Here is a 25,771-nt window from a genome sequence, read left to right on the forward strand (position 1 = left end):
GCTCTTCACCCTGTCTACAGTACAGACCTATTTTTTAATATTCACTTATTTTGAATATATGTAGCAAAATAAATACCCACCCTCATAAAAAATAGCTTTCTCAAAATTACAGAGCAGCCAAAGGCTGCAGTGAAAACCCAGAACTACTGTTTATGTTTTATTTTTGTAATATATGCCTGGTTGCTCAAATCCACAGCGTGGCTCCCTGCTCATCCTGGGGCTCACAGAACTTAGTAGTCAATAAGATACTGCCATAATAAAAGCATTAAGCAATAGCTAACAATGGGAGAACAAAAGTATGCTTTGCATGAAGCTGCAAATGCTGCTGATACTCAGATTCAGCATTTCTCAAGGTGACTAGATGGTCCCATATGTAAGAAATAACACCCATGATTTAACTCACACACCTCGAAGCCCTCACTGAGTTGCTGTGCAAGCCAAGGAGTGTCTTTCACATTCATCACGAAGCTAAAAGGATCCTTAATACCCCCATCAGTGGTTGTGTTGTGTTTTTGGTTGTGTGGTTTTTTTCGGTTTTTTTGTTTTTTTTTTAAAGGAGAAGAGAGGTACTGCAGACTGGCACTGCTGGACTCCAGCTGAGCCTAGGACCCGCAATCACTGTGCTACTGTCTGCTGAGTTCCCAGCCCATGCCTTGCCCCATCCTCCAGCTCCCCTGGGCTGACAGGCACCTGACACCCCAGAGCTCAGGCACCTGCTGGCCTCACATCTGGGTTCACCAACTGGACACACTAACAGTTCTGAGCTTCATTAGTTTTACCTCTGCAAAAAGCAAGCAGGGAGAATTAAGGACTAAAAGCCTTGCATGACATAAATTAAGTAAATATCTTTTTATTTATATATATATATGTAGAACCTTTCTGAATTTCAGTTTCTATGTGTTGATTTATTTTACTAGGCAGAAAGACAAACAGAGGGTTTAGGTTATCTGCAAAAACTGATTTTGACTAGAAACATAGTAGAAAGCTGTAGCATATGAAAATAAACATGAAAAAAGCATTCATAAATTTGATGGAAAGTGATTTGCACTATCAATATGAATTAATGCATTAACTGTTCTACTAAAGAAATGCTTAGAAGGTTAACATCATGAAATTTAACAAGGACAAGTGTGGAGTTCTGCACCTGAGGAGGAATAACCCCATGCACCAGTACAGCTTAGGAGTTGACCTGCTGGAAAGCAGCTCCATGGAGAAGGACCTTGAAGTCCTGGTAGACAATAAGTTATCCATGGGACAGCAATGTGCCCTGGTGGCCAAGAGGGCCAATGGTATCCTGGGGTGCATTAAGAAGAGTGTGACCAGCAGGTTGAGAGGGGTTATCCTCCCCCTTTACTCAGCACTGGTGAGGCCTCATCTGGAGAGTATTGTGTCCAGTTCCGGGCTCCCCAGTTCAAGAGAGACAGGGAACTTCTGGAGAGAGTCCAATGGAGGGCTACGAAGATGATTAAGGGACTGGAACATCTCTTGTACGAGGAAAGGCTGAGAGAACTGGGGCTGTTTAGTCTGGAGAAGAGAAGGCTGAGAGGGGACCTTATCGATGTCTATAAATATCTGAAGGGTGGCCGTCAGGAGGATGGAGCCAGTCTCTTTTCAGTAGTACCACTGACAGGACGACAGGCAATGGGCACAAACTGCAGCCCAGGAAGTTCCACCTCAACATGAGGAAAAACTTCTTTACTGTGGGGGTGGTGGAGCACTGGAACAGGCTGCCCAGAGAGGTTGTGGAGTCTCCTTCGCTGGAGACGTTCAAAACCCAACTGAATGCATTTTCTGTGCAGCCTGCCCTAGGTGGTCCTGCTTTGGCAGGGGGGTTGGACCAGATGATCTTCAGAAGTCCGTTCCAACCCCTACCATTCTGTGATTCTGTAATTTGTTTTGGGGATGGTTCTTTACTTTTTTTTCCTCCCCAAGGTAATTATTTTTGGACATTATCGCCACTTCTACCTGCCCAAGATTTTATTTACGTATAATTTACAAAAACTTTGAGAAACAAGCCTGGACTTTCTGTATTAATTTTAGTTTGGACAAAAAAGAACATGGCAGCATTCCATGAGTTTTACCTGATCTTAGTATGCCCTGATATGACCAAGACAGGATCCTTGATGGACCACCTGGCTGTCTCTTACAGGCCATGCTGCCAGTTGAACGGCCCATCCTATGGGTGAATGGATCACTTGGAGTGCAGCCCTGCATTATAATGAAGACATCTTCTCTGAAAATACATCTATTTTCCCATGAGGGACACCACAAGCTGTGCATTTATAATACCCTTTTTGTCCAATTATGGTGAAACCTCAAATTGATAAAACATTTAAAGCATCTTTAAGTAGTGATGGTTAAGACTAGGAGTGCACTCACCACAAATATGTGTGTTTATACTGGTATGCAAAAACCACCACCCAGTGCCAGAATTGGAAAGAATTCCCCCCATCTCATCTCTTGCTGCATCATCCCTCAGCAGGCATTCATATGCTCACCAAGGCTCAGCCTAGACACTCTGAACAACTATGAAAAATTCACAACGTGTTTTTAAAAATCTGTACATACTATAGTAAGGCAAAGTACTAGAAAGTCTTCCTTCATTGTTAAAGAACCTGGCCTTCTTCCCCATTAATACTAATTTGAAACTCAGTTTCTATACTTTCTGACATGTTTACTTGCAATTTTACTGTTTTCTTCTATTGGAAGGAAAAAGACAGGACAGAAGGTCTGAAGAGTTTTGTCACTGCTGTCAGCACATTTGAAATGCTTCTGTTGAATACAAACCCTCATCCTGTCATTCAGACCACACTCCCGTTGCGAGACAATACCAGGCTGCTGCGCGACTACCCGACAGCGATCAGAACCATTCCTATATACTCGGCTCGTGAGGAGTGAGAAATAAGAGCAGCCAAGTGCTGTGAAACTGCAGTACGCTACCTTACACCGTATCTGCATTTTAACCAACAATACCACTAGAAATCTGCCTATCCTGATAAAACATGCTCACTGGGCTGTTTCAAAAAAACCTACCGAAAGCGACAAAGTAGGATGTAAAAAGTATATATTGCATGAATAAACTGACATTCTCATGGTAGCTTTAATCTACCATGCATCTGAAACATCAATCCCAACTGTACCTGCCACAGCCACCTGGTGAATTTAAAAAAAAAAAGTTATCGTTACCAAAAGGCCCTGAAATTGCCCCTAAAGCAATTTCCTAGCAGTCACTAGGCAGACTGATTCTAGCCTGGTTGATTTCCTGTGCCTGCTGTTGTCTTTATCAGCATGCGTTCCTCATTAAAAATAAAATAGCGGAGATATGAACACAAAAATGGTGTATTTATTGAAGTACTCTAAAATTGAATTATTGTGCTCTTCAGTAACTTAGATTCCTACAGTTTAGACAACGCTTAACTTTTTCTTTCCACAGAAATAAAACTGGTTACTTGCAGAATTTTCTTCTGGATTTATTCTATATAATTCTGCTAATATTTTAAAAAGTTGTCCTATGATCAGGCCTTTGGGTATATCTGTAAAACATCCCTAAAAATCATAGCATGCTGGCAGGAACCAATACAGCAAATAAGTCAAGAAACCCTAAATTTAACTTCTGCCATTTAATGCAGATGAAAGAAACTCAAATGCTCTCCTCAAATTCTTCTGGCAAAATCTCTCATGAAAAGGGAGGGAATGTCAATTTCAGAGTTAAAAAAATTCTTTCACTTTAAAAACTCTTGTAAAATTTCTTTTCTATGCCTCAGTCTGCACTAGCCGCATGAGGGAAATGCCACTACCTGAAGAGATGTTTGTGCGAAAATGTGCTTACAGAAAAGAAAATACACTGCCATCTCTACAGCTGATTGTAGCCGATTTCTGTGCCATAACTGTGGCAATACCAATAAACCCTGATGGCGTTACTCTTATTTGTTAAGCTTAGAATGAAATTTTTGAGGAAGGACTTGCTGGAACTATAAAAGGTCACTCTAAACTAAAGTTTCTAAACACAACATGAGACAGAGAAAATGAATTGTGAAAATAATGAAATTGGCATGATCTTGTATTCACCTCTCCCTTCACTGCAAATGGATTAAAAGCTATCCTGAAAACTTCTGTTTCCATTGTCCTTTTATATCTCTAAACATCAGATTGTCACAGAAGTCACACGTTCACGTTCCGCAAAAAAATCAAAAAGCCTCTGTATGAAAATTACCCTATGATCTTGCACACAGATGACATCACTAAGTCACCAAAACACGTTTTCTTCTGAATGCGAAAAGCAAGTGTAGAACGCCTGTTCAGTATTTTGCCAAACAAATATTTGTTTGCTTGACCACCTGAGCTGTGGAAGCACACACAACATCGTAGCACCCCGTGGTTGCATTTGAAGACTCCAGTTTAACACCACTCGTGAACTCAGGTGGCTGAGCACAGACTTGTGACCTGGACAGCTCAGTCAGCAATGACTGTTCATTTAGATTTATAGCAACAAAACGTGGACAGGCAACTGTCAAGGACACTAGGTAACACACCCACAAACAAAAATTAAGAAAAATACAGCAGAAAATTCTGCAATTTTATATACACACGTACTATATATATGCCCAATAATACATATCATCCATATGTATACATATTGTCCATTTTGTCCAAATGTATACTGGACATATGTACACATCTATATGTATGCATGTGCATATATAAAATTGCAGAATTTTCTGCTGTATTTTTCTTCAATATGTGTATTGGACATATGTGTGCATATATATATGCATGCACATATGTATGTAGCGACATAAACACACATACAGAGAACGGAGCTAAACCACGTAAACGGATTAAGAAAAAGCCATCTAGCCTACTCAGCTCTCCTCCTCCAAAAATCTGTTTCTGTTGAAGTGCTCTTGTAGAGAACCTTGCCCTGCAATATGACTTGAATATTCATAAAATGGAAATTGCTAGTTATAGAGCAGGATGTGGGTCCCTGTGGAAAATGGCTATGTCCTTTTTCTCTGATAAAACAAGAATTATTTAAGGAACAACTAGAACTTGCTGAGAACCATACTACCTGGAAGTTTTGCTTCTCACACCCTTGTCTTTCATAATGCTTCTGCTATTTTGGTGCAAAATTACTGGATTATCGAAGCTTGTCTGAAATTTCCCTTTCAATTTTACAAGTAGAGAAAGCAGATGTAATGATACAAGTTTTCTCCCCTCCCTTTCACACACTAAGCTTTGCGTACATTCTCTGGGGCCGCGATTTGCTAAAAAACGCTGCCTCTTGGCAATTTCTTTAGCAATTAGACTGGCCAATAACAATACAGTGTTTGAGGATGAATAGACAAGCTTGACAGAAAGATCTATCAACTATTCAGCCCACACTGCTGTACAAATGAGGAAGTGACTGGAATATTAATTGCCTTTCACGTTTGTAGTACAAGACTACTAGCAGGCAGAAATAGGTAACTAGAATAGAATATTATGAAAAATTTTTCATTTTTCTGGCTTTAACAGTGCATTTGAGGATGAAAGAGTAAATCCACTTCTTACATGTCTCTTCATCCTTTTCCTGCTCTGACATTTGGCAATATCTTACAGTTTTTACTTTTCATGAGAATGTGGAACAGTGAATGGATTTGAAGCTTAACTACTGAAATCCCAATTTCCAGTTTGCTATCTTTGTCCTCTGCTTGGGATTTGTTAGGCTCTGCTGGTTTTGAAGAAAATGACATGTTGAATTTTTTTCAGATGAAACATTTTTAAAAGATTCATGCACATCCCAATTCATGCACATCCTAAAAACATCTAAGGCACTATCTCCTTGAATTCATCTGCTTGAATGACAGTACATGGGTTTGAAGTTTCTTAGGCAATAAATTTAAATAAAGCTTAGCTGCATAGTTATATTGTGAAAAACCTCAATATTTTGATAATAAATTTATTCATAAACCGTATTCCAATATTCATAAGCATTCTAAAAGGGTTTGCACTACATTTTCTGTTTGCCTGCTCGCCTCAGGTTTCCACTCTTAAATGGACATGCAGCCTATTTATGCTGAAGAAAAGTTAATATATGCTGTTCACCTAGGCTACAGCCTCTTTCAAAAGAAGTAGAATCCAGTTCATGACTTGAAAACACAGGCTGTTTGCAGTACTATCTTTAGTTGCTCAGAATACCAGTCTTTGTCTATCATCTACCAAAAGGCATTTTTTTACTGCACAGCATCAACAGAACTAGAGAGGAAAGTGAGGAGTTTATGATGTAGTATAATGGAGTTGATTCCTTACAGTTACCTGGCTGTCATTTTAACCCCATTTCATGTCAGCTGAGTGGCTTCTTTCAGCAAAGAATCCACTTGGTGGAAAAGAGGAGATACTCTAAGCCTATCAATTCTTTGATATCTTAGTTTCACATGTGATACTAAGTGGAAACCTGCCCTTACCACATTTCTAAGAAGATTGCTCTCAAGAATAAAGTCTTCATTGGCACAGCATCATTGTAATGCATGTCTGTCCCATTCACTGTCATTTATAATTTTTCATTCTGCTCTTTATTGCAGAAGTCTTGAACACTGCTTCTTCCCAAGATTCATTTTGAAAAGGTGTGAGAAATCATGTGGTACTACATTGTTCTTTATAAGTGTAATTCTATCCATCTATTTGGCTGCAGAATTAATCCACATGCTTGCTCTCTTACTTTATCAGTTGCACCAAATAGAAAATAAGCATATAGATTTATGGATATTCCCAAATTATTGATGTGTTAATATAGGTACAATTTTGCAAGTTTCTTAAGATTACACAATGACATCCTTTCCTAAGATGGAAGTGATATGAGTATGTGTTGGATGTGTCATCTAGTCCAAGCTGCAGTGAAGTGCAGTTTCTGCACTCTCAGAAAACTACTGTATTGGCAGGAAAATCCCCATCAGAAAACGTTTTTTTAGACTACCCAAACAAATAGGTCAGCTACAGGGAATGGGTGTAGTTCTAAAAAATTAATAGTGAAACAAGAAGAACAGATTGTTAAAGTCACACCCTTTTATTAGGCTATAACATACCTGGCATGCTGATGGATGACTGTGATTGAGGTCCCACTGGGAAGATACTATGTCAACAGACTTTTCAGCCATATTAAGTAAATTCATCCAGCCTTGGAAAAGAGACAAATGGGATGGTGCACTGTCTGAATAGTTGATCCCTTCAGGAATATTTTCCACAAGAGCAACCCTGAGAATAGATAAGATAAAAATAACCACTTAACAAAAGCACTTTTCTTTATTAACACTTTTCTTTATTAAAAAGTTCCAAATTGTAAAGAATGACAGGTTTTGGGCCTGTGGTTCAACATCTGCTCCCAGAGGCTCTCAGCATCGTGCCGCCCCGCAACGCACTCTGAAGTTGCTGACTGTCATGCTCTGCGCTTCCCAAAACAATAAAAACATGGAAATGACCTCCTGTTAATGCAGCAAAGCCAATTAACTTTTGAAGCTCTGCAAAATTAGCTTAAACATGGAAAAGCTTACTTATTACATAGTAAGTGGGAATCGGTCCATTAAGGTGAGGATGTGAAGAATGAAACAATCTCTTCTTACTTTGCTACTCTCATCTTTGCATTTAATTTCTTCTCTCTAAGCAACGTAGCAAGACGTATATTCCGTGGCATTCTCTTGCATCTGCTTTTACAGCTGACATTCTGTTACACTGCAGTCCCTACATATCAATTCGCCCTTTCCAACTGCTCTAAGCTACCTAATTTTTCTGCTTTTGTTTACTTGTGTAAGGCTCTAACTGGGATTCAGTGATCAAGAATGATGCCCTTTTAATTTCCTCTTCTTTTTGAAAGGTTCCTTGACCTTATTGTCTATATTATTCAAAATGCTTGCAAATTACACTACATACATTCACATGGATCCAGGAAGCTAAACAAACACTGTAGTAAATAGAGTTCAAAATATGGTCCTCTGCTTCAGGGAAATTATGTGTTTCATTCAGTGTAGCACCTCACTGCTAGATGTCCTTGAATTGCAGCAGGGAAAGCTCCTCTCTACACTCAATAGAGGAATCTTAGAAAATAAATGCAAGTCAAACAAGTTTCCCAATTCTGTCTTTAAGTAAACAGATGAAATTTTCAACTTATCCAAGTGGCACTTCTATAAACGTTCCCAACATCTGCCACTTTTACTGTGAATCATACGAACCAGATTTATGAAAGCTGTACTAGGGAGTTGGAGAATACTCCTTTTCGTTGTATCCAAGTACATCAAGTATTTCCAGACTGCTTCTGTATTTATTAACTTATTACTTAGCAACTCCAGCAGTACGAACATAAACTTTTAAGAAAATCATTAATACAAACCTCTAGTGTAAATAAGAATTGTACACTTTTTGACTGTTAGAAAAACAGATTAGTTCAGTATCTTCTATTAATTCAGTTCATCCTACAGTCTCACATGGTAACTTTTACAGGTATTTCAGAATATGAAGCATGTTTGGGAAGTTAACTGAAAACTGAAGATTAGTACTCTTTAACGATGTAAAGAAAACCCAGCAAGAATTGTGATGGAGTAAACCTGTGGTAATTATCACATTTTTACGCTCCTAGCCTGGCAAAAATCCCCCCTCAAAACCAGAACAGGCACAGCTCCTCCTTTCATTAAACTTTCAAGTATGTTCTCTTATTCCCTAAAATCTGTCAAACAACATACGTATCATTAGCCTACAATTACTGATGACATTCTCCACAACTTACTTTGAACACACTATTCTACTGATTAACATTCAGCTTAACTGCGTTACAGTAACAGAGTTGTAACACCAGTAAATTGACTGTAAAAGGTTAAAAACACAACTTGATTTTTTTATGTCTTCGAAGTATATTTTATTCTACCTAGCTTGTTTATAAACTTTTCAATGTAACTAGTGCCCTAAAAATTGAGTGCCTTTATTAGTCTATTAGCAATGCCATACTTTTAAAAACAAACTATTTTACTCTAACACTCAAGGTTTTAGACTTATTTCTACTGCATCTAATCCCATTACAGAACTTAATAAAACTTTTTGGTAGCTCTCTTGAAAGCTTGGTTAAATTCAATAGTTAACATGACGAATCATACTGGGACTCTTTGCAATGTCCGTGTTCCCAGAGCTGTTTTGTAGAGAGCTGTAGGATGGCCACCTTCAAAGAGCAAGAAATTGAAGCACAGGAGATAAAGTGATCTCTACAAGGACATACCCCCTACCCCCAACAATCCAGTGGCAAAGATGAGAAACGAATCCATGTTTTTCTGGCCTTTTTCATCCCCTACGCAATCACACATAGATACAGGAGAGAGTTATTTAAAATATTCTCCAAAGACATTCTTCATATCAAATGATTATTCAAAAAATGATCTATCAAACATGGTTCTGATTTAGGTGGAATTTAAAAGTGCATATCGCTCCCTTAACACTAGGTGTGACCAAAATTTCTCACCATTAGAATATTGCCTGATGTACACAGTATTTTCTGGTTGAACCTATGCAAATGAATATACAGGCGCCCACAAAATAACTGATAGGATTGAATCTGTCATGGTCACTTCCAGTGGCTTGTAATGGCATTTCCCAAGGGCTGTACTGAACTGCTGTCTCATTGGAAAGCATTAGCTTAAATTTCATTCTTCGTATCTCTGGTTGTTGGCAAGTTGAAAGCTGCCAAAAAAGGTAACACTGTCACAGAGTCACAGAAGGGCTGAGATGATCTGGAGGTCATGTAGTGGAGGTCATGTAGCTCAACCTCCCTTGTCAAAGCAGTGTCAGTGACAGCAGGTTGCTCAGGACATTGTCCAGTCAGGTTTTGAATAGCTCCAATATCTACAAATCGAAGAAGCTTATCATGTTATATTTGAGATTAGGGCCCTCATCCAGCCGAAAACATACATGCTTATTTTTGATGAATTGACTTCATGTTATTTAGGTCTGAAAGGGAAAATGCTGTATCTGAAGTCACTGGAATCTGTACCTTAAAGTGTAATGCAGGAAGAACTGTGGATATGGATCTTGCTCTAAAGATACACTTGGGTACAGATACCATCAAGATATGCAAAAAAATTTGGGCTCTTCCTGCTGTTCTGCAGATTAAACCATTTACTTATTCAAAAAAAGTAGCAAGGCAAATTTGCTGGGCATAATGAAATGCACCTCCCTCTTAGAAGGGCCCTTGTCAGGGATGAGGTGCCTCCTGGTAAGGGAGTTTGTCCTGACTGTTGGGCTGAACTTGCTCTTCACTAGGAGATCTAAGTAAGGGATGTGACTATGCAGCTCCTGCCATTTTATAATTTGGGTTTGATTATGTAATAGAAGCCAAATGCATTCCAGCTAGCAAAACTGTTATTCAGAACAGATATTATCTGTTAATATATTTCCTAGTCTCTTGTTTAACCAAATAATACTTCGTGTTCTTAAAGCAAAGACATTTCATCTAGCTAGGGCACTAGTTAAAATGTTGTTTTTAGAGTTTAGACTTCTCTTTAATAATGAACTGATTCTGACAAAACCCCCAAATATATTCCCCTCCCCACTCAGAAACTCAACACCAAGCTCAGAAGTTAAAAAAAGTCAACCACCAAGTTCCTAAACTAAGCGATTTTGCCTTCATAACATTCCCTTTTCCTCTGGCACAACAGCAAAGCTCCAGTGCTTACTCAAGAAGAGTTTTGTTAAACCTTCTGTGCAAAAGTTTGAGTTTGCAAGCCCCAATTCCATCAATGAAAGCTAAATTTAGCTCTCATTTTTGTTCCAATGTGACCTACAATGAGGTTTTTAAAATACAGTATAACAAAAACTTCCAGGAGAGAAGGCGATTCACAGACCTCGAGGAAGATCAGACATGATGACATAATTTATTTGGCAAAAATGGCATATTAACAAAGCAAACCAGATGTAACATGGTGATTAAAACAGACTTTTCCTATGCTCAAAATCATTAGCAGATAACCTTACACTTGTTGGATGAGATGCTCTTCCCTTCTCCAGTTACCTGGTGCTCCAAGTATTTAATCTGATTAATGCCAACATAGGCTAGCCTCTTCAGCTGTATAGCTGAATATTCTCAAACCTACCTCACACAGACTGAGAAACCGGAAAGTAATGGTATATGATTTCTGTGAAGTTATAGAGACAGACAAGGGGCAGAGCTGAGATTCAAGCTCCTCTAAGCTAACAGAAACGTGGTAAGCAGTATAATGGTATTTAATGCCTACCAAAGACTAGACCTTGACCTCAATAATAAGACTCTTCTAAGAGCAGCTACGTGACTTGCAGTTAGTAATTTCAAGCAAATTCTGTCCCAGGCTAAAGATTCTTCTTCATCTTTGACAGTTTAATCAGAAAGTGAGAAGGTTTGTTTCTGACCTCACACCAATTTTTTACTCTGAAGGAAATAAAAATACTCTTAATTTAGCATCTGGGTTTATTAGAGTAGAAGGAGGGCTAGGGCAGAGAAAATAGGCAAAGCCCATAAGTCTGTCCCTGGAATAAACTTCAAATTATTGGCAAAAATTTATAGCTCTGTTTGTTGAAAATTTTAGCTGTAATAATTACACAAGTATAAAAGGAAAGTTCTTCTGATAGTTCAAACTTCTCAGCATATTAAAAAGATAAGCTGTAGAACATTATTCACTCCAGTTTGTCTCAATCCAGTCATACACTAAAGAAAATCCAGATCATATACACTTGAGTGTCTCTCCAGCATCTCAATTTACTCACCATTAAAGGGCAGAAATGTGATAAGAAAAAAATGCAATGATTTGTGTGAGATGATAAAGAAAAGAAAGATGAGCAAAGGCTGTCTTTGTCATAAGGCTGCTATATTTCAAACAAAGGAGAGGAAAAAAGGGAAACAGGAGGGGGGAGGGAGAAGAAAAAATGAAAAAAGAGACGGGGGGGAAGAGAGAGAGACGGGGGGGGGGAGGGAGGGGGGGGGGCGGGAGAGACCGGGGGGGGGAAGGGAGAGACGGGGGCGGGGGGGAAGGACTGCTAAAAGTGCATGAGTCCTACCCCTAAATCAGGGTCCTAGTTAAACATACTCTCTTGTGACCCCTCTTCTCTTTCTTAATCCAGAAGCCCTGGAAGCACCAACCCCTCCCCTGAAGGACTACACGTCCTCACAGAGTTCCAGCTGCTCTTTTATTATAAACCCCGAGTCTTAATATCCATTCAAAATGTACCATCTTTCTCAGATCAGTGCTTTTGAGACTTTCACCATATCACCTTCAAGACCTCCAATTTCTTCTACATCATATCACTCCGACCACTCTCCTCCCTCAGATCTACTCGTTAGCTGTCATGCTGGCCAAGACCATCTTTTCTTTAGCTCCTCAGTAGAACCACAGCTCCAGCTCTTGTTTCCGAAAGGAATTAAGAAATATCATTCAGGACAGGGTATAATTACTATTTCAAAAACATGCAGAACAAACTCTTTTTTCTGGTTTCAGAGAAGCAGCGTCCTAAAAAAGGAAAGTATGGCACAATTTACTGATATATTTGGATATTCCCCTTACAGTCAACGGTAAGGATTTGGAAGATCAAGCCCTACAATTCTACTTGAGGTCAGACTCCAACGCGTAAAGGTATGGAGTGTATTTGGATAATTACATGGTAAAGAAAAATTAAGCTGTGCATTACATGTAATATTTACTCTGTAATTAATTAAATATAGTTCTTCCAGTATGATGTTACCAAATCTGCTAGCTATTACATACTTATGCTGTTGATCTCAATTTTAAGTGAAATATGTTTGACCCACTGAAATAAATTCATGAAAGAACACAATGGTTAAGAGTAAAACGGTGAGCAGATAAGATTGAACTTAAAATGGACTGTGAGCTCTGACTAAGTACTCAAAAGCACCTAGATTATTAGCATCTAACTGAGAATGTCACAAGCTTTCTAACAGTCCTCCACCACTAACAATCTCAACTGGTGAGGCATGCATATGTGTGTTTGTACATGCACATGTGCACACTACAAAAGCTCTTTGTTGATATTTCATAAATCATAGAATAGTTTGGGTTAGAAGGGATGACCTTTAAAGGTCATCTAGTCCAACCCCCCTGCAATGAGCAGGGACATCTTCAACTAGATCAGGTTGCTCAGAGCCCCGTCCAACCTGATCTTGAATGTTTCCAGGGATGAGGCATCTATCACCTCCCTGGGCAACCTGTGCCAGGGTTTCACCATCCTCATTGTCAAAAATTTCTTCCTCATGTCTGGTCTAATTCTGCCCTTTTTTAGTTTAAAACCATTACCCTTTTGTCCTATCACTACAGGCCCTGCTAAAAAGTCTGTCCCCATCTTTCTTATGAGCCCCCTTTAAGCACTGAAAGACCACGGTAAGGTCTTCCTGGAGCCTTCTCTTCTCCAGGCTGAACAACCCCAACTCTCTCAGCCTGTCCTCATAGGAGAGCTGTTCCATCCCTCTGATCATTTTTGTGACCCTCCTCTAGACCCTCTCCAACAGGTCCATGTCTTTCCTGTGCTGAGGGCTCCAGAGCTGGATGCAGGACTCCAGGTGGGGTCTCACCAGAGCAGAGTAGAGGGGCAGAATCACCTCCCTCGACCTGCTGGCCACGCTGCTTTTGATGCAGCCCAGGATACAGTTGGCCTTCTGGGCTGCAGGCGCACATTGACAGCTCATGTCCAGCTTTTCATGACACTAAATAGCTTAATACAATGGAATCAGCAACCTTCATTTCGGCATCCAATTTGTTAAGTAGAATGTAGCTAGAGCCAGTTAAGCTGTCCTGCACCTACTGAAAACAGTTTGACAGGTCTTCTAACTGGTGGCCTAAATTCTGTGCATACAGTCTATGGCTGCACTCAGAAGACACAGGTCCCTTCAGCCAAGTGAGTAGCCTGATCCTTTTTAAAAAGCAGCTGCAGGAGGTGGCTGTGTCACAAGTGTGGGAATAAACAGCCCTGCCAACTTCAAGTGTTCACTGAACTTCAGCCTTAAGCACTTCAGCTAATGTCTAAAATTAGAAGCTCGCTTTCAACTTTCCCCTTCTATGGCTGCCCCTTCTTTGCACATAGTCTCTTTTCAATTTTTCTCATCAGTCCACAGAAACAGCTGAAGTATGCTAACTATATATCAACACATATTTTAAATCCTCACCACTTAAACCTTTTTATATTTTCCATAATCAACTTGGAAGATCACTTTGTTATTGCTATTCCCACGGAATTGCTTTTGTGCCCACTCATCACGATGTCTACAAGCCAAATGTAACGTGCAGACATGCACAATGCATCCATCAAGCCTGGCAGATTTTACATGCCAGGTTCTTGGTTGGTACAATATAAAAAAATAAGAATTTCAGCCAGCAGTTATGTCAGTGGAATAACATTAGGTTTTACCAGTTGAAGATTAGACTCAATTCTCAGGTCCTATAGAATAAATAACTAGAATAACTCCAGGAATACCTCTTCTCTTTGGACTGCACTATGGATTGTTATGTAACAAAAGAAGATTCCCTCCCTCTCATACCATCATCTTTAGAAAGAACGTACCAACAATAAAGTCCTACTGTTTCAACTTCCCACAAGGGATGAGCAACACAGTATTTGTGTTGTGACATACCATAGACACATAAGTTTCAAAAGAAGGACCCGCTATACAAAAACACAAGTCATCTAAGGTTTAAACCTGTGAATGATTTCTTATTAAATATATTTTAGGTGATAAAACAAAATTTACGCTGTTGTATTTCAGATGCAACTTTCAGTGCTCAAAGTCAGAACTGCAGCCAAAAGAAGGAAAGAATTGACCAGATGTTTTACAATGTCACTTCAACCTACTGGAGACAGTATTTCCCCTGTGCCAAAGCAAGTCTGAACCTTAGTCAGAAATTCAATCTAGCCTGCCATGACCATTTTAATACTGGAACTAAGATAGCAGTCATATAAAGTATCAAATGAAAAAGGAGTACAGACATGGGGAGGAAAGAAAAACACAAGAAAGAATAAATAGTAAACATTAAAGATCTTCATTTGTTTGTACTGACATGACTGATATCTGCCTCAGTTCAAAAAAACATATAAATAAACCGCAACTTAGCATTGAGCCTTTAAGTAGCCTTATTGATTGTCTTAGGACTTCTCATATGCTTGATGCAGACTTACGCATTTTCTTGAATTATGCGGGTCAGTCCTGCTCAATACCGATCTTTTCCCTCCACTATTACATATCCAGGCTCATACCAAAATAATCCTTATCAACGGCCCCTTGCTCCATGAATTGGATGCTGAAATGAAGATTGCCGATTCCATTGTATAAAACTATTTAATCATTAAGACTCAATAACAAACACCTCATAAAAGAAGAAAAAAAATTCAGAATGCAACTGAAGGGGACAGACAAAGATATGTGTGAAGATCCTTCCGGAATAAAAATAACACGTGGTCTTCCTTCAGGTGCTTTGCTTTAGGATTCTAGCTCTTATATTAAGCCCGAACCACAACATTAGCATACCAGTTGAAAAATACCTAGATAACTTAGGTTTTTAAAAATTAGGTCAAAAGACAATTAATGTAATTGATTATTAAAATCCAGTCATAAGTAAGCAAAATAAAGCTGAGAATTAGCAATCGCTAGGAGTATCATCAGCAAAGACCTTGAAATCTCTCTCTACCAGGAAGAATTAACATCGTATGAATGCAGCGGACCAAAGAAATCTTTAATTTACTGAATTGAGTTTAATTGACTGTTAATTCACTGAACAGATAAAATGTGGAGTTTGGTCATCTAGACTTCAATCTGGCATTTCTCGACAATTCAGCAAAGGACATACAAACCTAATTCTTCCAGAATTAAATGCAGTCATTGAGTGTTAACATTTTACTGTAACTTTCTGCTTCACAATCCTACAATAAAGCCCAGTACAGTCACAATTCCTAATTTCTCGGAACAATTTCTCCTCTTTTTATACCTTCTGCAACCGCAACCATTTATATGCATACAGACCAAACAGACAAAAGCCTAGTATGTCAGAATAGATACCTGTTTTATGGAATAATTATAGTCATAATTGTAAATATCTCATGGTTTCTGATTGGGACAAGAAGTTTATCAACACCAGCTAAGGAAAAATACAGTATCAAGCCAAGCCATCAAACCAGAAATGAACATACATAGATTTAATAAAGACAAGTGTAAAAACATAATAAAATTAAAATCTACACCATAAAGGTCTCGTGCTACTCCTATTTTCAATTTTGTATATGAATTTGTCCCATGAAGAGAAAAGAACCCAACTTAATACCAGAAATTAACAGTAAATTAACCACAGACTGAATTAAGCCTGGTTTGACCAGAAAACCAATACACTATCCCAATGAAAATCTTATGCTTTATGGTCCCAGCTTTCCCATCTTCATCCATGACAATTAGTGCCTTATTCCACGAGGAAAGAATTATTTGCTAGAGTGAAGGGCTGCAATGGTGACACCTACATTTGAGTTTCCAAGAGACAGAATGAAGTTTAATTTTAGGAAATATTCAAGTGTCTTATTTATTTCACTTCAGGTGAAACCTTGCATGAACTGATGAGCACCAGATCATCAGTATCTAAATCCAGCCTGTGTCAGCTCTTGAAGGCCCCCTATGTTGTCTAAACAGTAATCAGAACTGAAATGTGCCACAACTTTCATAGTAACCTAAATACATTTGCTCTTCAATGTAATGCAAAAATGTGCCTGGATTTTTTGATAAGGCCACTAGAGATTGAAAAACCAAATTGTCACAGTGGTCATCTGACTCTCCCCATGTTCCAATAAGAGCTGACATTTCAAAATTGATAATCAATAGAAAAGGCATCATACTGCACATTTCTAGATCCTTGCAATTCTTTGCTTGCTGTCAGAACTTTGATTTGCACCCTTCTTTAACGGGATAATTCCTCTATTTTGATCAGAAACAAATTTCTTTAGGTTCAAGTAAATCTTATTTCATTGAACAATCACTTGTTTGAAATACTCAAAAATTGTTCTCAAAGGAAACAGAGGCATTTTTATGCCAAAGAAAGCAACAGTATCTCTAGATACTAATCATCATTCATTTCAGAGTACACTGTAGCTGAATTTCACATACAAGAAGGCACAGGAATACAGAGGTCAAACGTTGCAGTTTGCTCATGGCTCTATGCACAACAGAGATAAGCCTTGGGGATATGTGTGAAATCTATTTAATGGACACAGACTAAGAATGGAAATTGCCATCTATTCCTCCTATATATTTGGGCTTTCTTTAAGACACTTCCATTACGCTATTGTTAGGGTATAATGAGCCATGACAAGAAGTTCTAAAATTTGGCTGACAGAACTCTGTCCTCATGATGTCTAAGTCATGCTACAAAACTTCTCAGCACCTTATCACGTGTCAGAATAACTTCCTTTTAGACTGTGATTCCACAGTTCTGTTTAAAGACAAAGGAGGGAAAACAGCCTGCATTGTGATCTCATTAAAAAAACACACCAATGAAGAAGGATGCCCTATCAACAGTTGCATACAACTGAAATTTATTTGGGGTCACAACAGCACTTCAAGAGCTCATATCTGCTCTGCCAAACTTATCTATGACTACCACAACTTTGTTCTTTCTTTCTTTTATTTCTCATGATCCCCACCCCCCTCATTTTTTTCCAGACGCTCAGACATTCATTCCAGCTCATTGTGGAGCACTATGTGACAGGGAACAAAGAGAATTTCTCTCACAGTTACCCTTCATTATGATGATGTTTTTATACAATGAAACTTAAACTTTGGCAGTAAGTGCTCAAAATGCATCATTTTGAATGAACTGTTCATTCTTGGGAACTGTTCATTCCTTTCCACTTGCTCTTAAGAGAAGAAATGCTAGTTCTGCGCATTCTGTCCTGTCCTCCACCGTACCCGATTTGTCTAGGTAGACTGAAAGCCCTTCATGAGTGGGACTCCTTCTTACTCTAACAGTAGTGTCAAACACAGTGGGATCCATCTTTGGTAAATTGTTAGGAACTAATTCATTAGGAAGTAGTATCATAGGCCTCTGAAAATCTCCACTGACAGTATACAATATTCAGGGACAGACTTCTAAGTACTGCTGCCTAAATTGTCATCATTCAAACTCTTTACACCAGAGGCATGAAGGAAATCTAATTTGGCTTACTGTTTTGGGTGCCTTTTGTGTGTGTGTGTGTTTTTGTTTTAGTTTGTCTTTTTTTAAGGGGTTTATGGATATCTTGGTAGCTTCCCCATAACAAGCAGCACAGAAGTAACATCTAAGACTTGTAACTACTATTTCTAATGAGCATTTTTTGAAAGTCTGCTACAGCTTACCTTTAGCTGCAGTAAATAGAAAAACAGATGTATTGATTTAAAAACATGGTTACTCTACCTACAGACAGCTTACATGGCAACACAGTTAGCCATGGACAATGTGTAGGAACTTAAGCAGAAGTTCCAAACTCAAATGGAAAAGGTTTCATGAGTAATCAAGTCCACATCCTTGCTCCTTCAGGCATTGTTTCATATCCTTTTATTCTTAAATTATCCAGATGAGGAAAAGATATTAGAACATGGAAGGGGTTTTACCACCACTTGTCACTGGAATATTTTTTTATCTTGTTGCTTTCGTAGGCAGAAGCCTGCTTCACTTGATATCCTTTTAGCTGCACTATCCTTTATCCTCAGTAACACAGATCCCATCCTGGAATTTCTCTCTCCTGTGATATTTTTATGGAAGACAATAATTTCCTTTCTGAGCTTTCACCCTGCACAGCCAAGTGCCTTTAGTGTCTTTTTTATTAGACTCTTCATTCCTGGAACCTCCTCCTACTCAGCATGAGTTCAACAATTCTTGATTATTGATGGTCAGTTACACATAGTATTCCAGATTAATACTTATCAACGCCTTTCAAAATACTTCCTTTGCACTTCTGGTTACGTCTTGCCTTATGTAGATAGTATTGCATCTATTTCTAAGGAATACTGTCTTCTTTTATTACAGTTTCCCTAAAGAATTGCTTCCCTTAAACAGTATAAAGATGTAAAATGTAGTTAAATTACAGTTGGACCACTGCCTAGCAGTGACTAAAATCAAACTGTTAACCCAAATGGTATATATAGCCCCATGAAAGCCCAAAAGACATATTTAAGATCCATTATAACTTCACAAATTTGTTAAAGGGCTTTCCCATTCTCAGTCTGAGGAAAGGGCCTTTTTGGATCACTTACGTTTCTTTTCTGCCTTCAGAGCATATATTTTCTTGTTCAAACTTAATTCTAATGATGTCTGTGGGGAAATGTATCTTTAGGAGGCTCTACAGTCAGCTGTTATTCACATATTTAAGTCAGAAAACCGTCTAAACCAGACCTCTGTTATTCCCTGCTTCTGCATGACTGCTGTAAATGGCGAAGTTCAAAGACACCAAGACTAAAGGAACAGACCAATTAAAAGCCAGATGACTGCTGAAATGTGTAACAGACATAAGAAAAATCTTCTTATGACACTTTTCTGACACAGTAAGCAACATGTTCCAACAAAACAGCCAACAGTTGAGGTAGCTTTATTTCTCTCAAAGCTGCTTCTGAGGATGTTTTATTATTATTTTCAACTAATCCAAGAACAGACTAACCACAGAACCTGAAGGGTGATAAACTCCATGAAATATGAAACATGAGAAATGTTGTGAAGCAGAGAGGACAAGAAGAAGGTGCAAATACAGAAAGTCTGCAAAGAGCAATTTCGAGGCGTTAACCCAGTCCCTGATAGGAAATTGTATCATGATTGGGATCTGCAGCAAAAAAACTTGAAGATACTCTACTGAAAGACCCAGAATTAACCTTTAGCAAACATATTAGAGATTGCCAGAATGAAGAATCACCTATGTCATATTGAATCCTAGGGACGGCAGACACCTATCTCAGAAGTGGACATAAAAAGCTCACATAACTATAAGCAAGAACACCGCTGCAGAAGGGAATAAGGAGCTCCAACTGGCATTCCAGCAAACATAACAGCAGACAGCATCATCAAATAATTCAGGATGGAAGGTACCTCTGGATGTCATCTATTCTAACCTCCTGCTCAAAACAGGTCCACTTACATAAGGTTGCTCAGCACTTTGTCTGGTAAAGTGTTGAATTTCTCCAAGGATGGAGATGACACAACACTCTTTGGGTGCCTGTTTTGGTATTTGGCCACTCTCACAATGAAAAAAAAAACCAACCAAACAAAAAACCCCAACTCATGTACTAGGAATTTCCTGTGCTGCAACTTGTATCTGTTGCCTCTTGTCACTGTGCACCCTCAAGACGACCCTCGTTCTGTTGTCTCTGTAACCACCCATGATGTAGTTTGTAGACAGCACTAAGATCTCTCCTTCTCTTCTCCAGGCTAAACAGTTCTCTCAGCCTCTACTTGTATTTTGTGCACTCGAGTCTCATAACCATTCTAGTGACCCTTCACTAGATATGCTCTAGTGTTTCAGTATCTTTCTGGTATTGGAGGACCCAAACCTGGACATCGTACTCCAAATGTAGTCTCACAGGTGCTGAACAGATGGGAAGAATAATTTCTCTCACCCTGCTGGCTACACTCTTGCTGATAAAGACCAGCATGCAGTTGCCCTCCTCTGACTCATATTCAAGCTTGTTGTCTACCAAGAACCTCAGATCCTTTCCTGCAAAGCTGCCTTCTAACCACTTGCACAGGGTTATTCCAACTGAGGTGCAAGACTTCACATTTGCCCACATTGAATTGGTACTGAAGATCACAACTCTGAGCCCAGCAGAACAGCTGGTATTTCACCCATTTCGTGCTCTTCTCTGACGAGATAACAATGAGACTAACTAAAGCATGAGCTGAAGCAAACAGAAGAAACAGCTTCTCAATAAGTCACAAATGCAAAAGGTTTCGTGTCTTTATATAAGGGACATCAATGTTGTCTGATTATTTGTTTCTACCTAACATCAAATATGGTCTGTCCCAACAACTTTTCAAGATTGTTTTGCCATTTACACCTGTAGGATTTGTAAACTACAATCCTTAAAGAGGTGGTTGCAACACTACCTCTGAATAGGTGACAAAAGCAGAGTGCCATTTCCTTAAATCACTACTACACAACACAATAGTTCTTTAAAGGCAACAAGAAGACTGTTGTAAGAGTAAAACAAAATTTTAACTTGAGGAATAAAGATTCTATGATAAAGGCTAGTAATATTTTACACCCATTTCAAAGGAACAGCAACCTGAGAAATCTGATAAAGCTTTTAATTTAATCCTAGTCTACTAGAAGTCAAAGAGCCCATGTTAATAATAAAGTAAAATGCCCTGCCCTAGTACCCAGGCTTATCCAGTTCATTTGTAGCACTCATTCTTGCTTTTCATCTGCAAATGAATGACTTTTTGTGTTTTGCAGTATTAAGTAACTTTTCTGTAACTCCAGATCATAAGATCACCTCGTCTTCCATGATGTAACCCAATTCTTTTGCAGAATAACCAGGTTCTTCCTAACATTGATCCTATTTCTCAAACTAGTTTTTGAGCACAAAATTCACTAGTTAAAATATTAAATGGTATTGACCTCGAGGATCACTCATTCTTGAAAAACACTGCTTACCCTCCCTGTTCATGGTTTTACAGTACCCACCATTGCCTTCCCTTGTGGCAATTTCTCACCCATTACATGGTTTGCTCAGATTAATACAGAGTAGATCCTTGTTAAAGGAGTTACTTTATCACTGGAAATGTATTAGTCTGATACAACATATCTTTTACAAAATCAAGGAAAATTTTATCTTTCTCCAGCGCCTCCGTGCTAAAACATTATATAACACTGAAGTCAAATTTACAGGCTGAGATTTTTTTTTTTTTTTAAGTAGAGGATCTGTTAACTTACAAACACTACATGGGAAAACATAAAACTTCAAATAACCTATTCCAGAGAGACCAGGCTTTCATCACAACAGATGAAAAGAATTTTACATGACTTAATCATACATTATAATGAGTAAATTAAAAAAAAAAAAAAAAAGCAATTCAGATGGGATGCAGAAAATTCACTTGCTACAGTGAATGAGATGTATGGAAATTATTAATTAAATTATTATAGAACAAAAACAACTGTAAGACAAGAAAGGTAGACACATAAAACCAAAAGCAAAGCTTAATGCAAAGAAACCTCAGTAGGAACACTAACCAGTAAAGCAAAAATATGCCCTAATGTACTCCAGCAGCTGTGCTTAGAAAAGCATGTGGACATTTGCAGCTGGAAATCTCTACATAAAAATAGGTTCAAGGACAGAGAAACACAAAATGTTCTATTATCTTAATTTATACAAAGTGACTGGATATGCAGCCATCTTATCTTGATCCAAAAAAGGAAAAAAAAAAATGACCATTTTTTTGACATTCCATTACAGAAGGAGGAATATGTTTTGAAAAAAGAATATTGATTTGAAGATTTCACATCTCCTCTGTTCCCACGACCAGAGAAACTTCAGGGATGAGGAGGAATAGAGTTTGTTTCTGTGAACTGGTGCCTTAGTTCTGATTATAAACATTTTAAAAATATCTCTCCTGAAATAATAATTCCTATGGCCTATTTCTCTTTAACCAAACCATGCCTATCGATGGAGATGTTATGGCAGGACAAAAGTCTTCGAGTATACCTCTGTCCCTTGGCCTCAGTGATTCCCAATAAATAACAGAAGTAATCGAGGAGCTGCACAGCATCTTCAAAACAAAGCCCCCATTACTGCTGCTCCAAAGACAGAAATGGGGACAAAGCTATAGAGGGCAAGAGACTCTAAAAAGATTTATATCAATGGTGATGGGAGAGGGAAGGCAGTAAGAAAGTATCAGCTCTTTGTCTCTCGTATTTGTCCAGTGGCAAGCAAAGGCTTACTCGCCAAATTGATGTCTTTCCTCTTGCCCTCACAGGTGCAGACCAATTGTTCATGGAAACTGTACACTTCCATGGATCCCCATGTGTCCGTTGCCTGAGGAGGCAGATGGTGGATTGTGGTGAAGCAAAACAAATTAAACACTGGCCTCCCTAAAGCGAGTAACAAAATTCCTAACAGTTCAGCTGGCTCAGTCTTAATCAGTTTAATAAGCTCCAAAAAAGCCTATACACAACGGATTCTACAGCAGGTCACTTCTCAAATCCATTAACTGTCTGTTTGATCTCATTAATATTCAACTTCAGTTAATTCTGGCCTAGCAATTTTTTTATGTCCCATGAGTTTATGCATATAAAAAAGAATAAATAATTAGCATGTAGATGAATCATAAACGTTTTAATTTCCAAGGAATGAGAATTGCAAGTGAGCCTTTTTAACAGTCAAGTTTAAATGGTTATTGATGAACAAAAATATTGTAGAAAAAAGCCATTCAAAGCTGTTTAATATCTGCTGTAATGGCCATGATCCACTGGGAGCACCCTCATCAGTGGGCACACATACACAAAAACCAACCTCACACACTTGCTCTTTACACAGTTTTTCATTCTATGGGCCCTATGAACTTTGCATTGTTTCCTATTCACAGTTTGCACAGACAGCACCAACACACCACAAAACATATACCTGGCCTTGTCCCTCATATGGTGGTGAAGATACTCTTCTGGAAGGGAAGGTGCAAAGAAAAGCTCATAGCTCAGCTCCTCTGCTTTCCATCTACTGCTCACTCTATAAAGGCAGGCACCAACCTCCTTGCCTGGCACGGTTATGAGCTCAGTGGTGTGAGCTCTGCTCGGTTCAGTCTGAGCACATCTCCCAGACCTGTAATTACCTAGAGGAACGTTTTAATTGTGAATCCCAAATCTGCTGAAGGACAAGATGGGGGACTCTGCTAAAAATGTAGCAGTGCTAGAAATGCAGAGTAAGAAAAACGTAGCCTGGTTGGTAGACTTCTTATTGGTGTGTGGGTTTTTTTTTCCCTGCAATAGATTTAAAACAAACAAACAAAACAAATATCAGACCTGGAAACATTTTATGGATTATTTTCTGGACTTCAGCTTCCAAATTCTGCCGAATTGGTATTTCAGTATACAAGGTGCAATTTGGGATATCTAGCCATGTTTTTTTGAAGGAGGCCATTTACAGTAAAAGTTACAATAAGACAAAGTGAGAGGACAGAGCTATCACAAGCAATTTAGAGTTCTCAAAATAATTTTAAAAACAACATGATGCTGACATGACAACATAAGCATATTGTCTGGTCTAAGTGTACCATAAATACATGATGAAGAACTTCTTGGCCACAGGAAGCGGCCAAGTACCCAAGTGCAAAACCAAGGCTGAAAGAATTTCTTCTAACTTAGCTAAAATAGTTTAGGTCAGGACTTACTCCTGTGCCTGGGGAAGTTTTAACAAAATTACACTAACTTCATTTAAAGGATCAAGGTCAAGTCTTTGATAAACAGGATTTTCCCTGTTCTGAGTACTGAAGAGATGAGAAATAAAACATTTACATGCTCTCTTGACTGGACAGTTTCCATTCTATTAGCCCTCTCTTTATTAAGCTGCTTTCTGACTCAATTCATCACAATTTTTGCGATGAGTACTTGTCAATACCTTATTTACTTTATGATGCATTCCTAAAAGAACTCTGTCAAGTATGAAGTTAGCATCTCTTTGCCAATTAATGCATTTGCCTTTCCTCCCAAAATATGTTGCAACATAACTTTCTTTCCTGTTTTTCCTTAATCCTTCAGATCTCTGCTGATAGTCCTCCAAATATACATTAAGTCACTGATCTAACTTCAGGAGTTTATACTGGTACATCCTCACTGCTGTATTATCTAGGTTTTGGGAAGTTCACTCTGGAAATCTACCCTGGACAAAAAACGCATTTTACTTGGATAACAACACAGCCATTACTGTGATTCAGAGCACACAGCAGTAAACAATTTAAATCATTCTTATTTTATACTGTCTATATTATTTTCTTACTGTCTAGCTTCAAATACTAACTGGGTGAATAAAACTGCTGGGTTTTTTGCCACTAGCTCAGATACAATCAGAAAAATACAATTTTGAAAACAAGCCTGTTGATAACAGCAAGGGTTTTTTTTTTTTTTTACACCTTACAAACATAAACAATAAAATAAATACCAATCTACAAATTGCATGTCTGGAAAGTAGACAAAACTTTGGGAAAGTAGTTTGATCTCTGGAAGAACAAACGGAAAGTAAATACAAAATTCAAAATGGTTCACCAAATAGTACGTCTGTCCAAAAGCACAAATGAAAATAGCAATATGATCTCATGAAAAAGAAATTACTTTTGGCTTTCATATGCTTTAAAGCAGAAGAAATGCGCTGCTGTCTTCTCCTCAGCACAGACTGCCTGATGAGGATGGGACTGTTTATGAAAATCAAACATTTTCTGTGATTGCAAGCTTTCTATTGTAAGTCAAACAACTAAAAGACAACAAACAGCTAGAATGAATATTAGAACAATAAAGTCACTTGCTGTAAAGGAAAAAGTTATAACATATTCAGTTTTAAAATAATTTTTAAAAAACACTAAGAAGCTTCGCTGACATAATAATCAAGCTATACTGAACACTTCCCCACCTGCCCACCCCCCAAAACAAAAAGCTCTGTACAAGTTAAGGAATGGGGATTTTTTTCAGTTTTCACATAGTTTAATTCTCTAGTTGGTGAGATGTCAAGACTGTATTGGGCTGCACTTGGTTGACTGAATGATTTAGGGCTTTTCACTGCCTTCCCTTCCAGGCATTC

General features: G+C 38.4%; 1 protein-coding gene across 2 annotated transcripts in view; it reads right to left on the reverse strand.

Moving 5' to 3' along the window:
• The window catches only part of PLD5 (phospholipase D family member 5), a gene marked incomplete at its 5' end in the record, with an annotated part of 182,219 nt that overhangs the window by 61,426 nt on the left and 95,022 nt on the right, over positions 1-25,771 (reverse strand). For both annotated transcript variants that reach the window (XM_081997126.1, XM_081997127.1), the window contains one exon: positions 7,062-7,230. In XM_081997126.1, coding sequence (XP_081853252.1) covers positions 7,062-7,230 — 169 coding nt within the window. The remainder of the gene's footprint in view (positions 1-7,061; positions 7,231-25,771) is intronic.

Source organism: Phaethon aethereus (genome assembly GCF_964289735.1).
Source record: "Phaethon aethereus genome assembly, chromosome: 3".
In the NCBI taxonomy this organism is placed as follows: Eukaryota; Metazoa; Chordata; class Aves; order Phaethontiformes; family Phaethontidae; genus Phaethon; species Phaethon aethereus.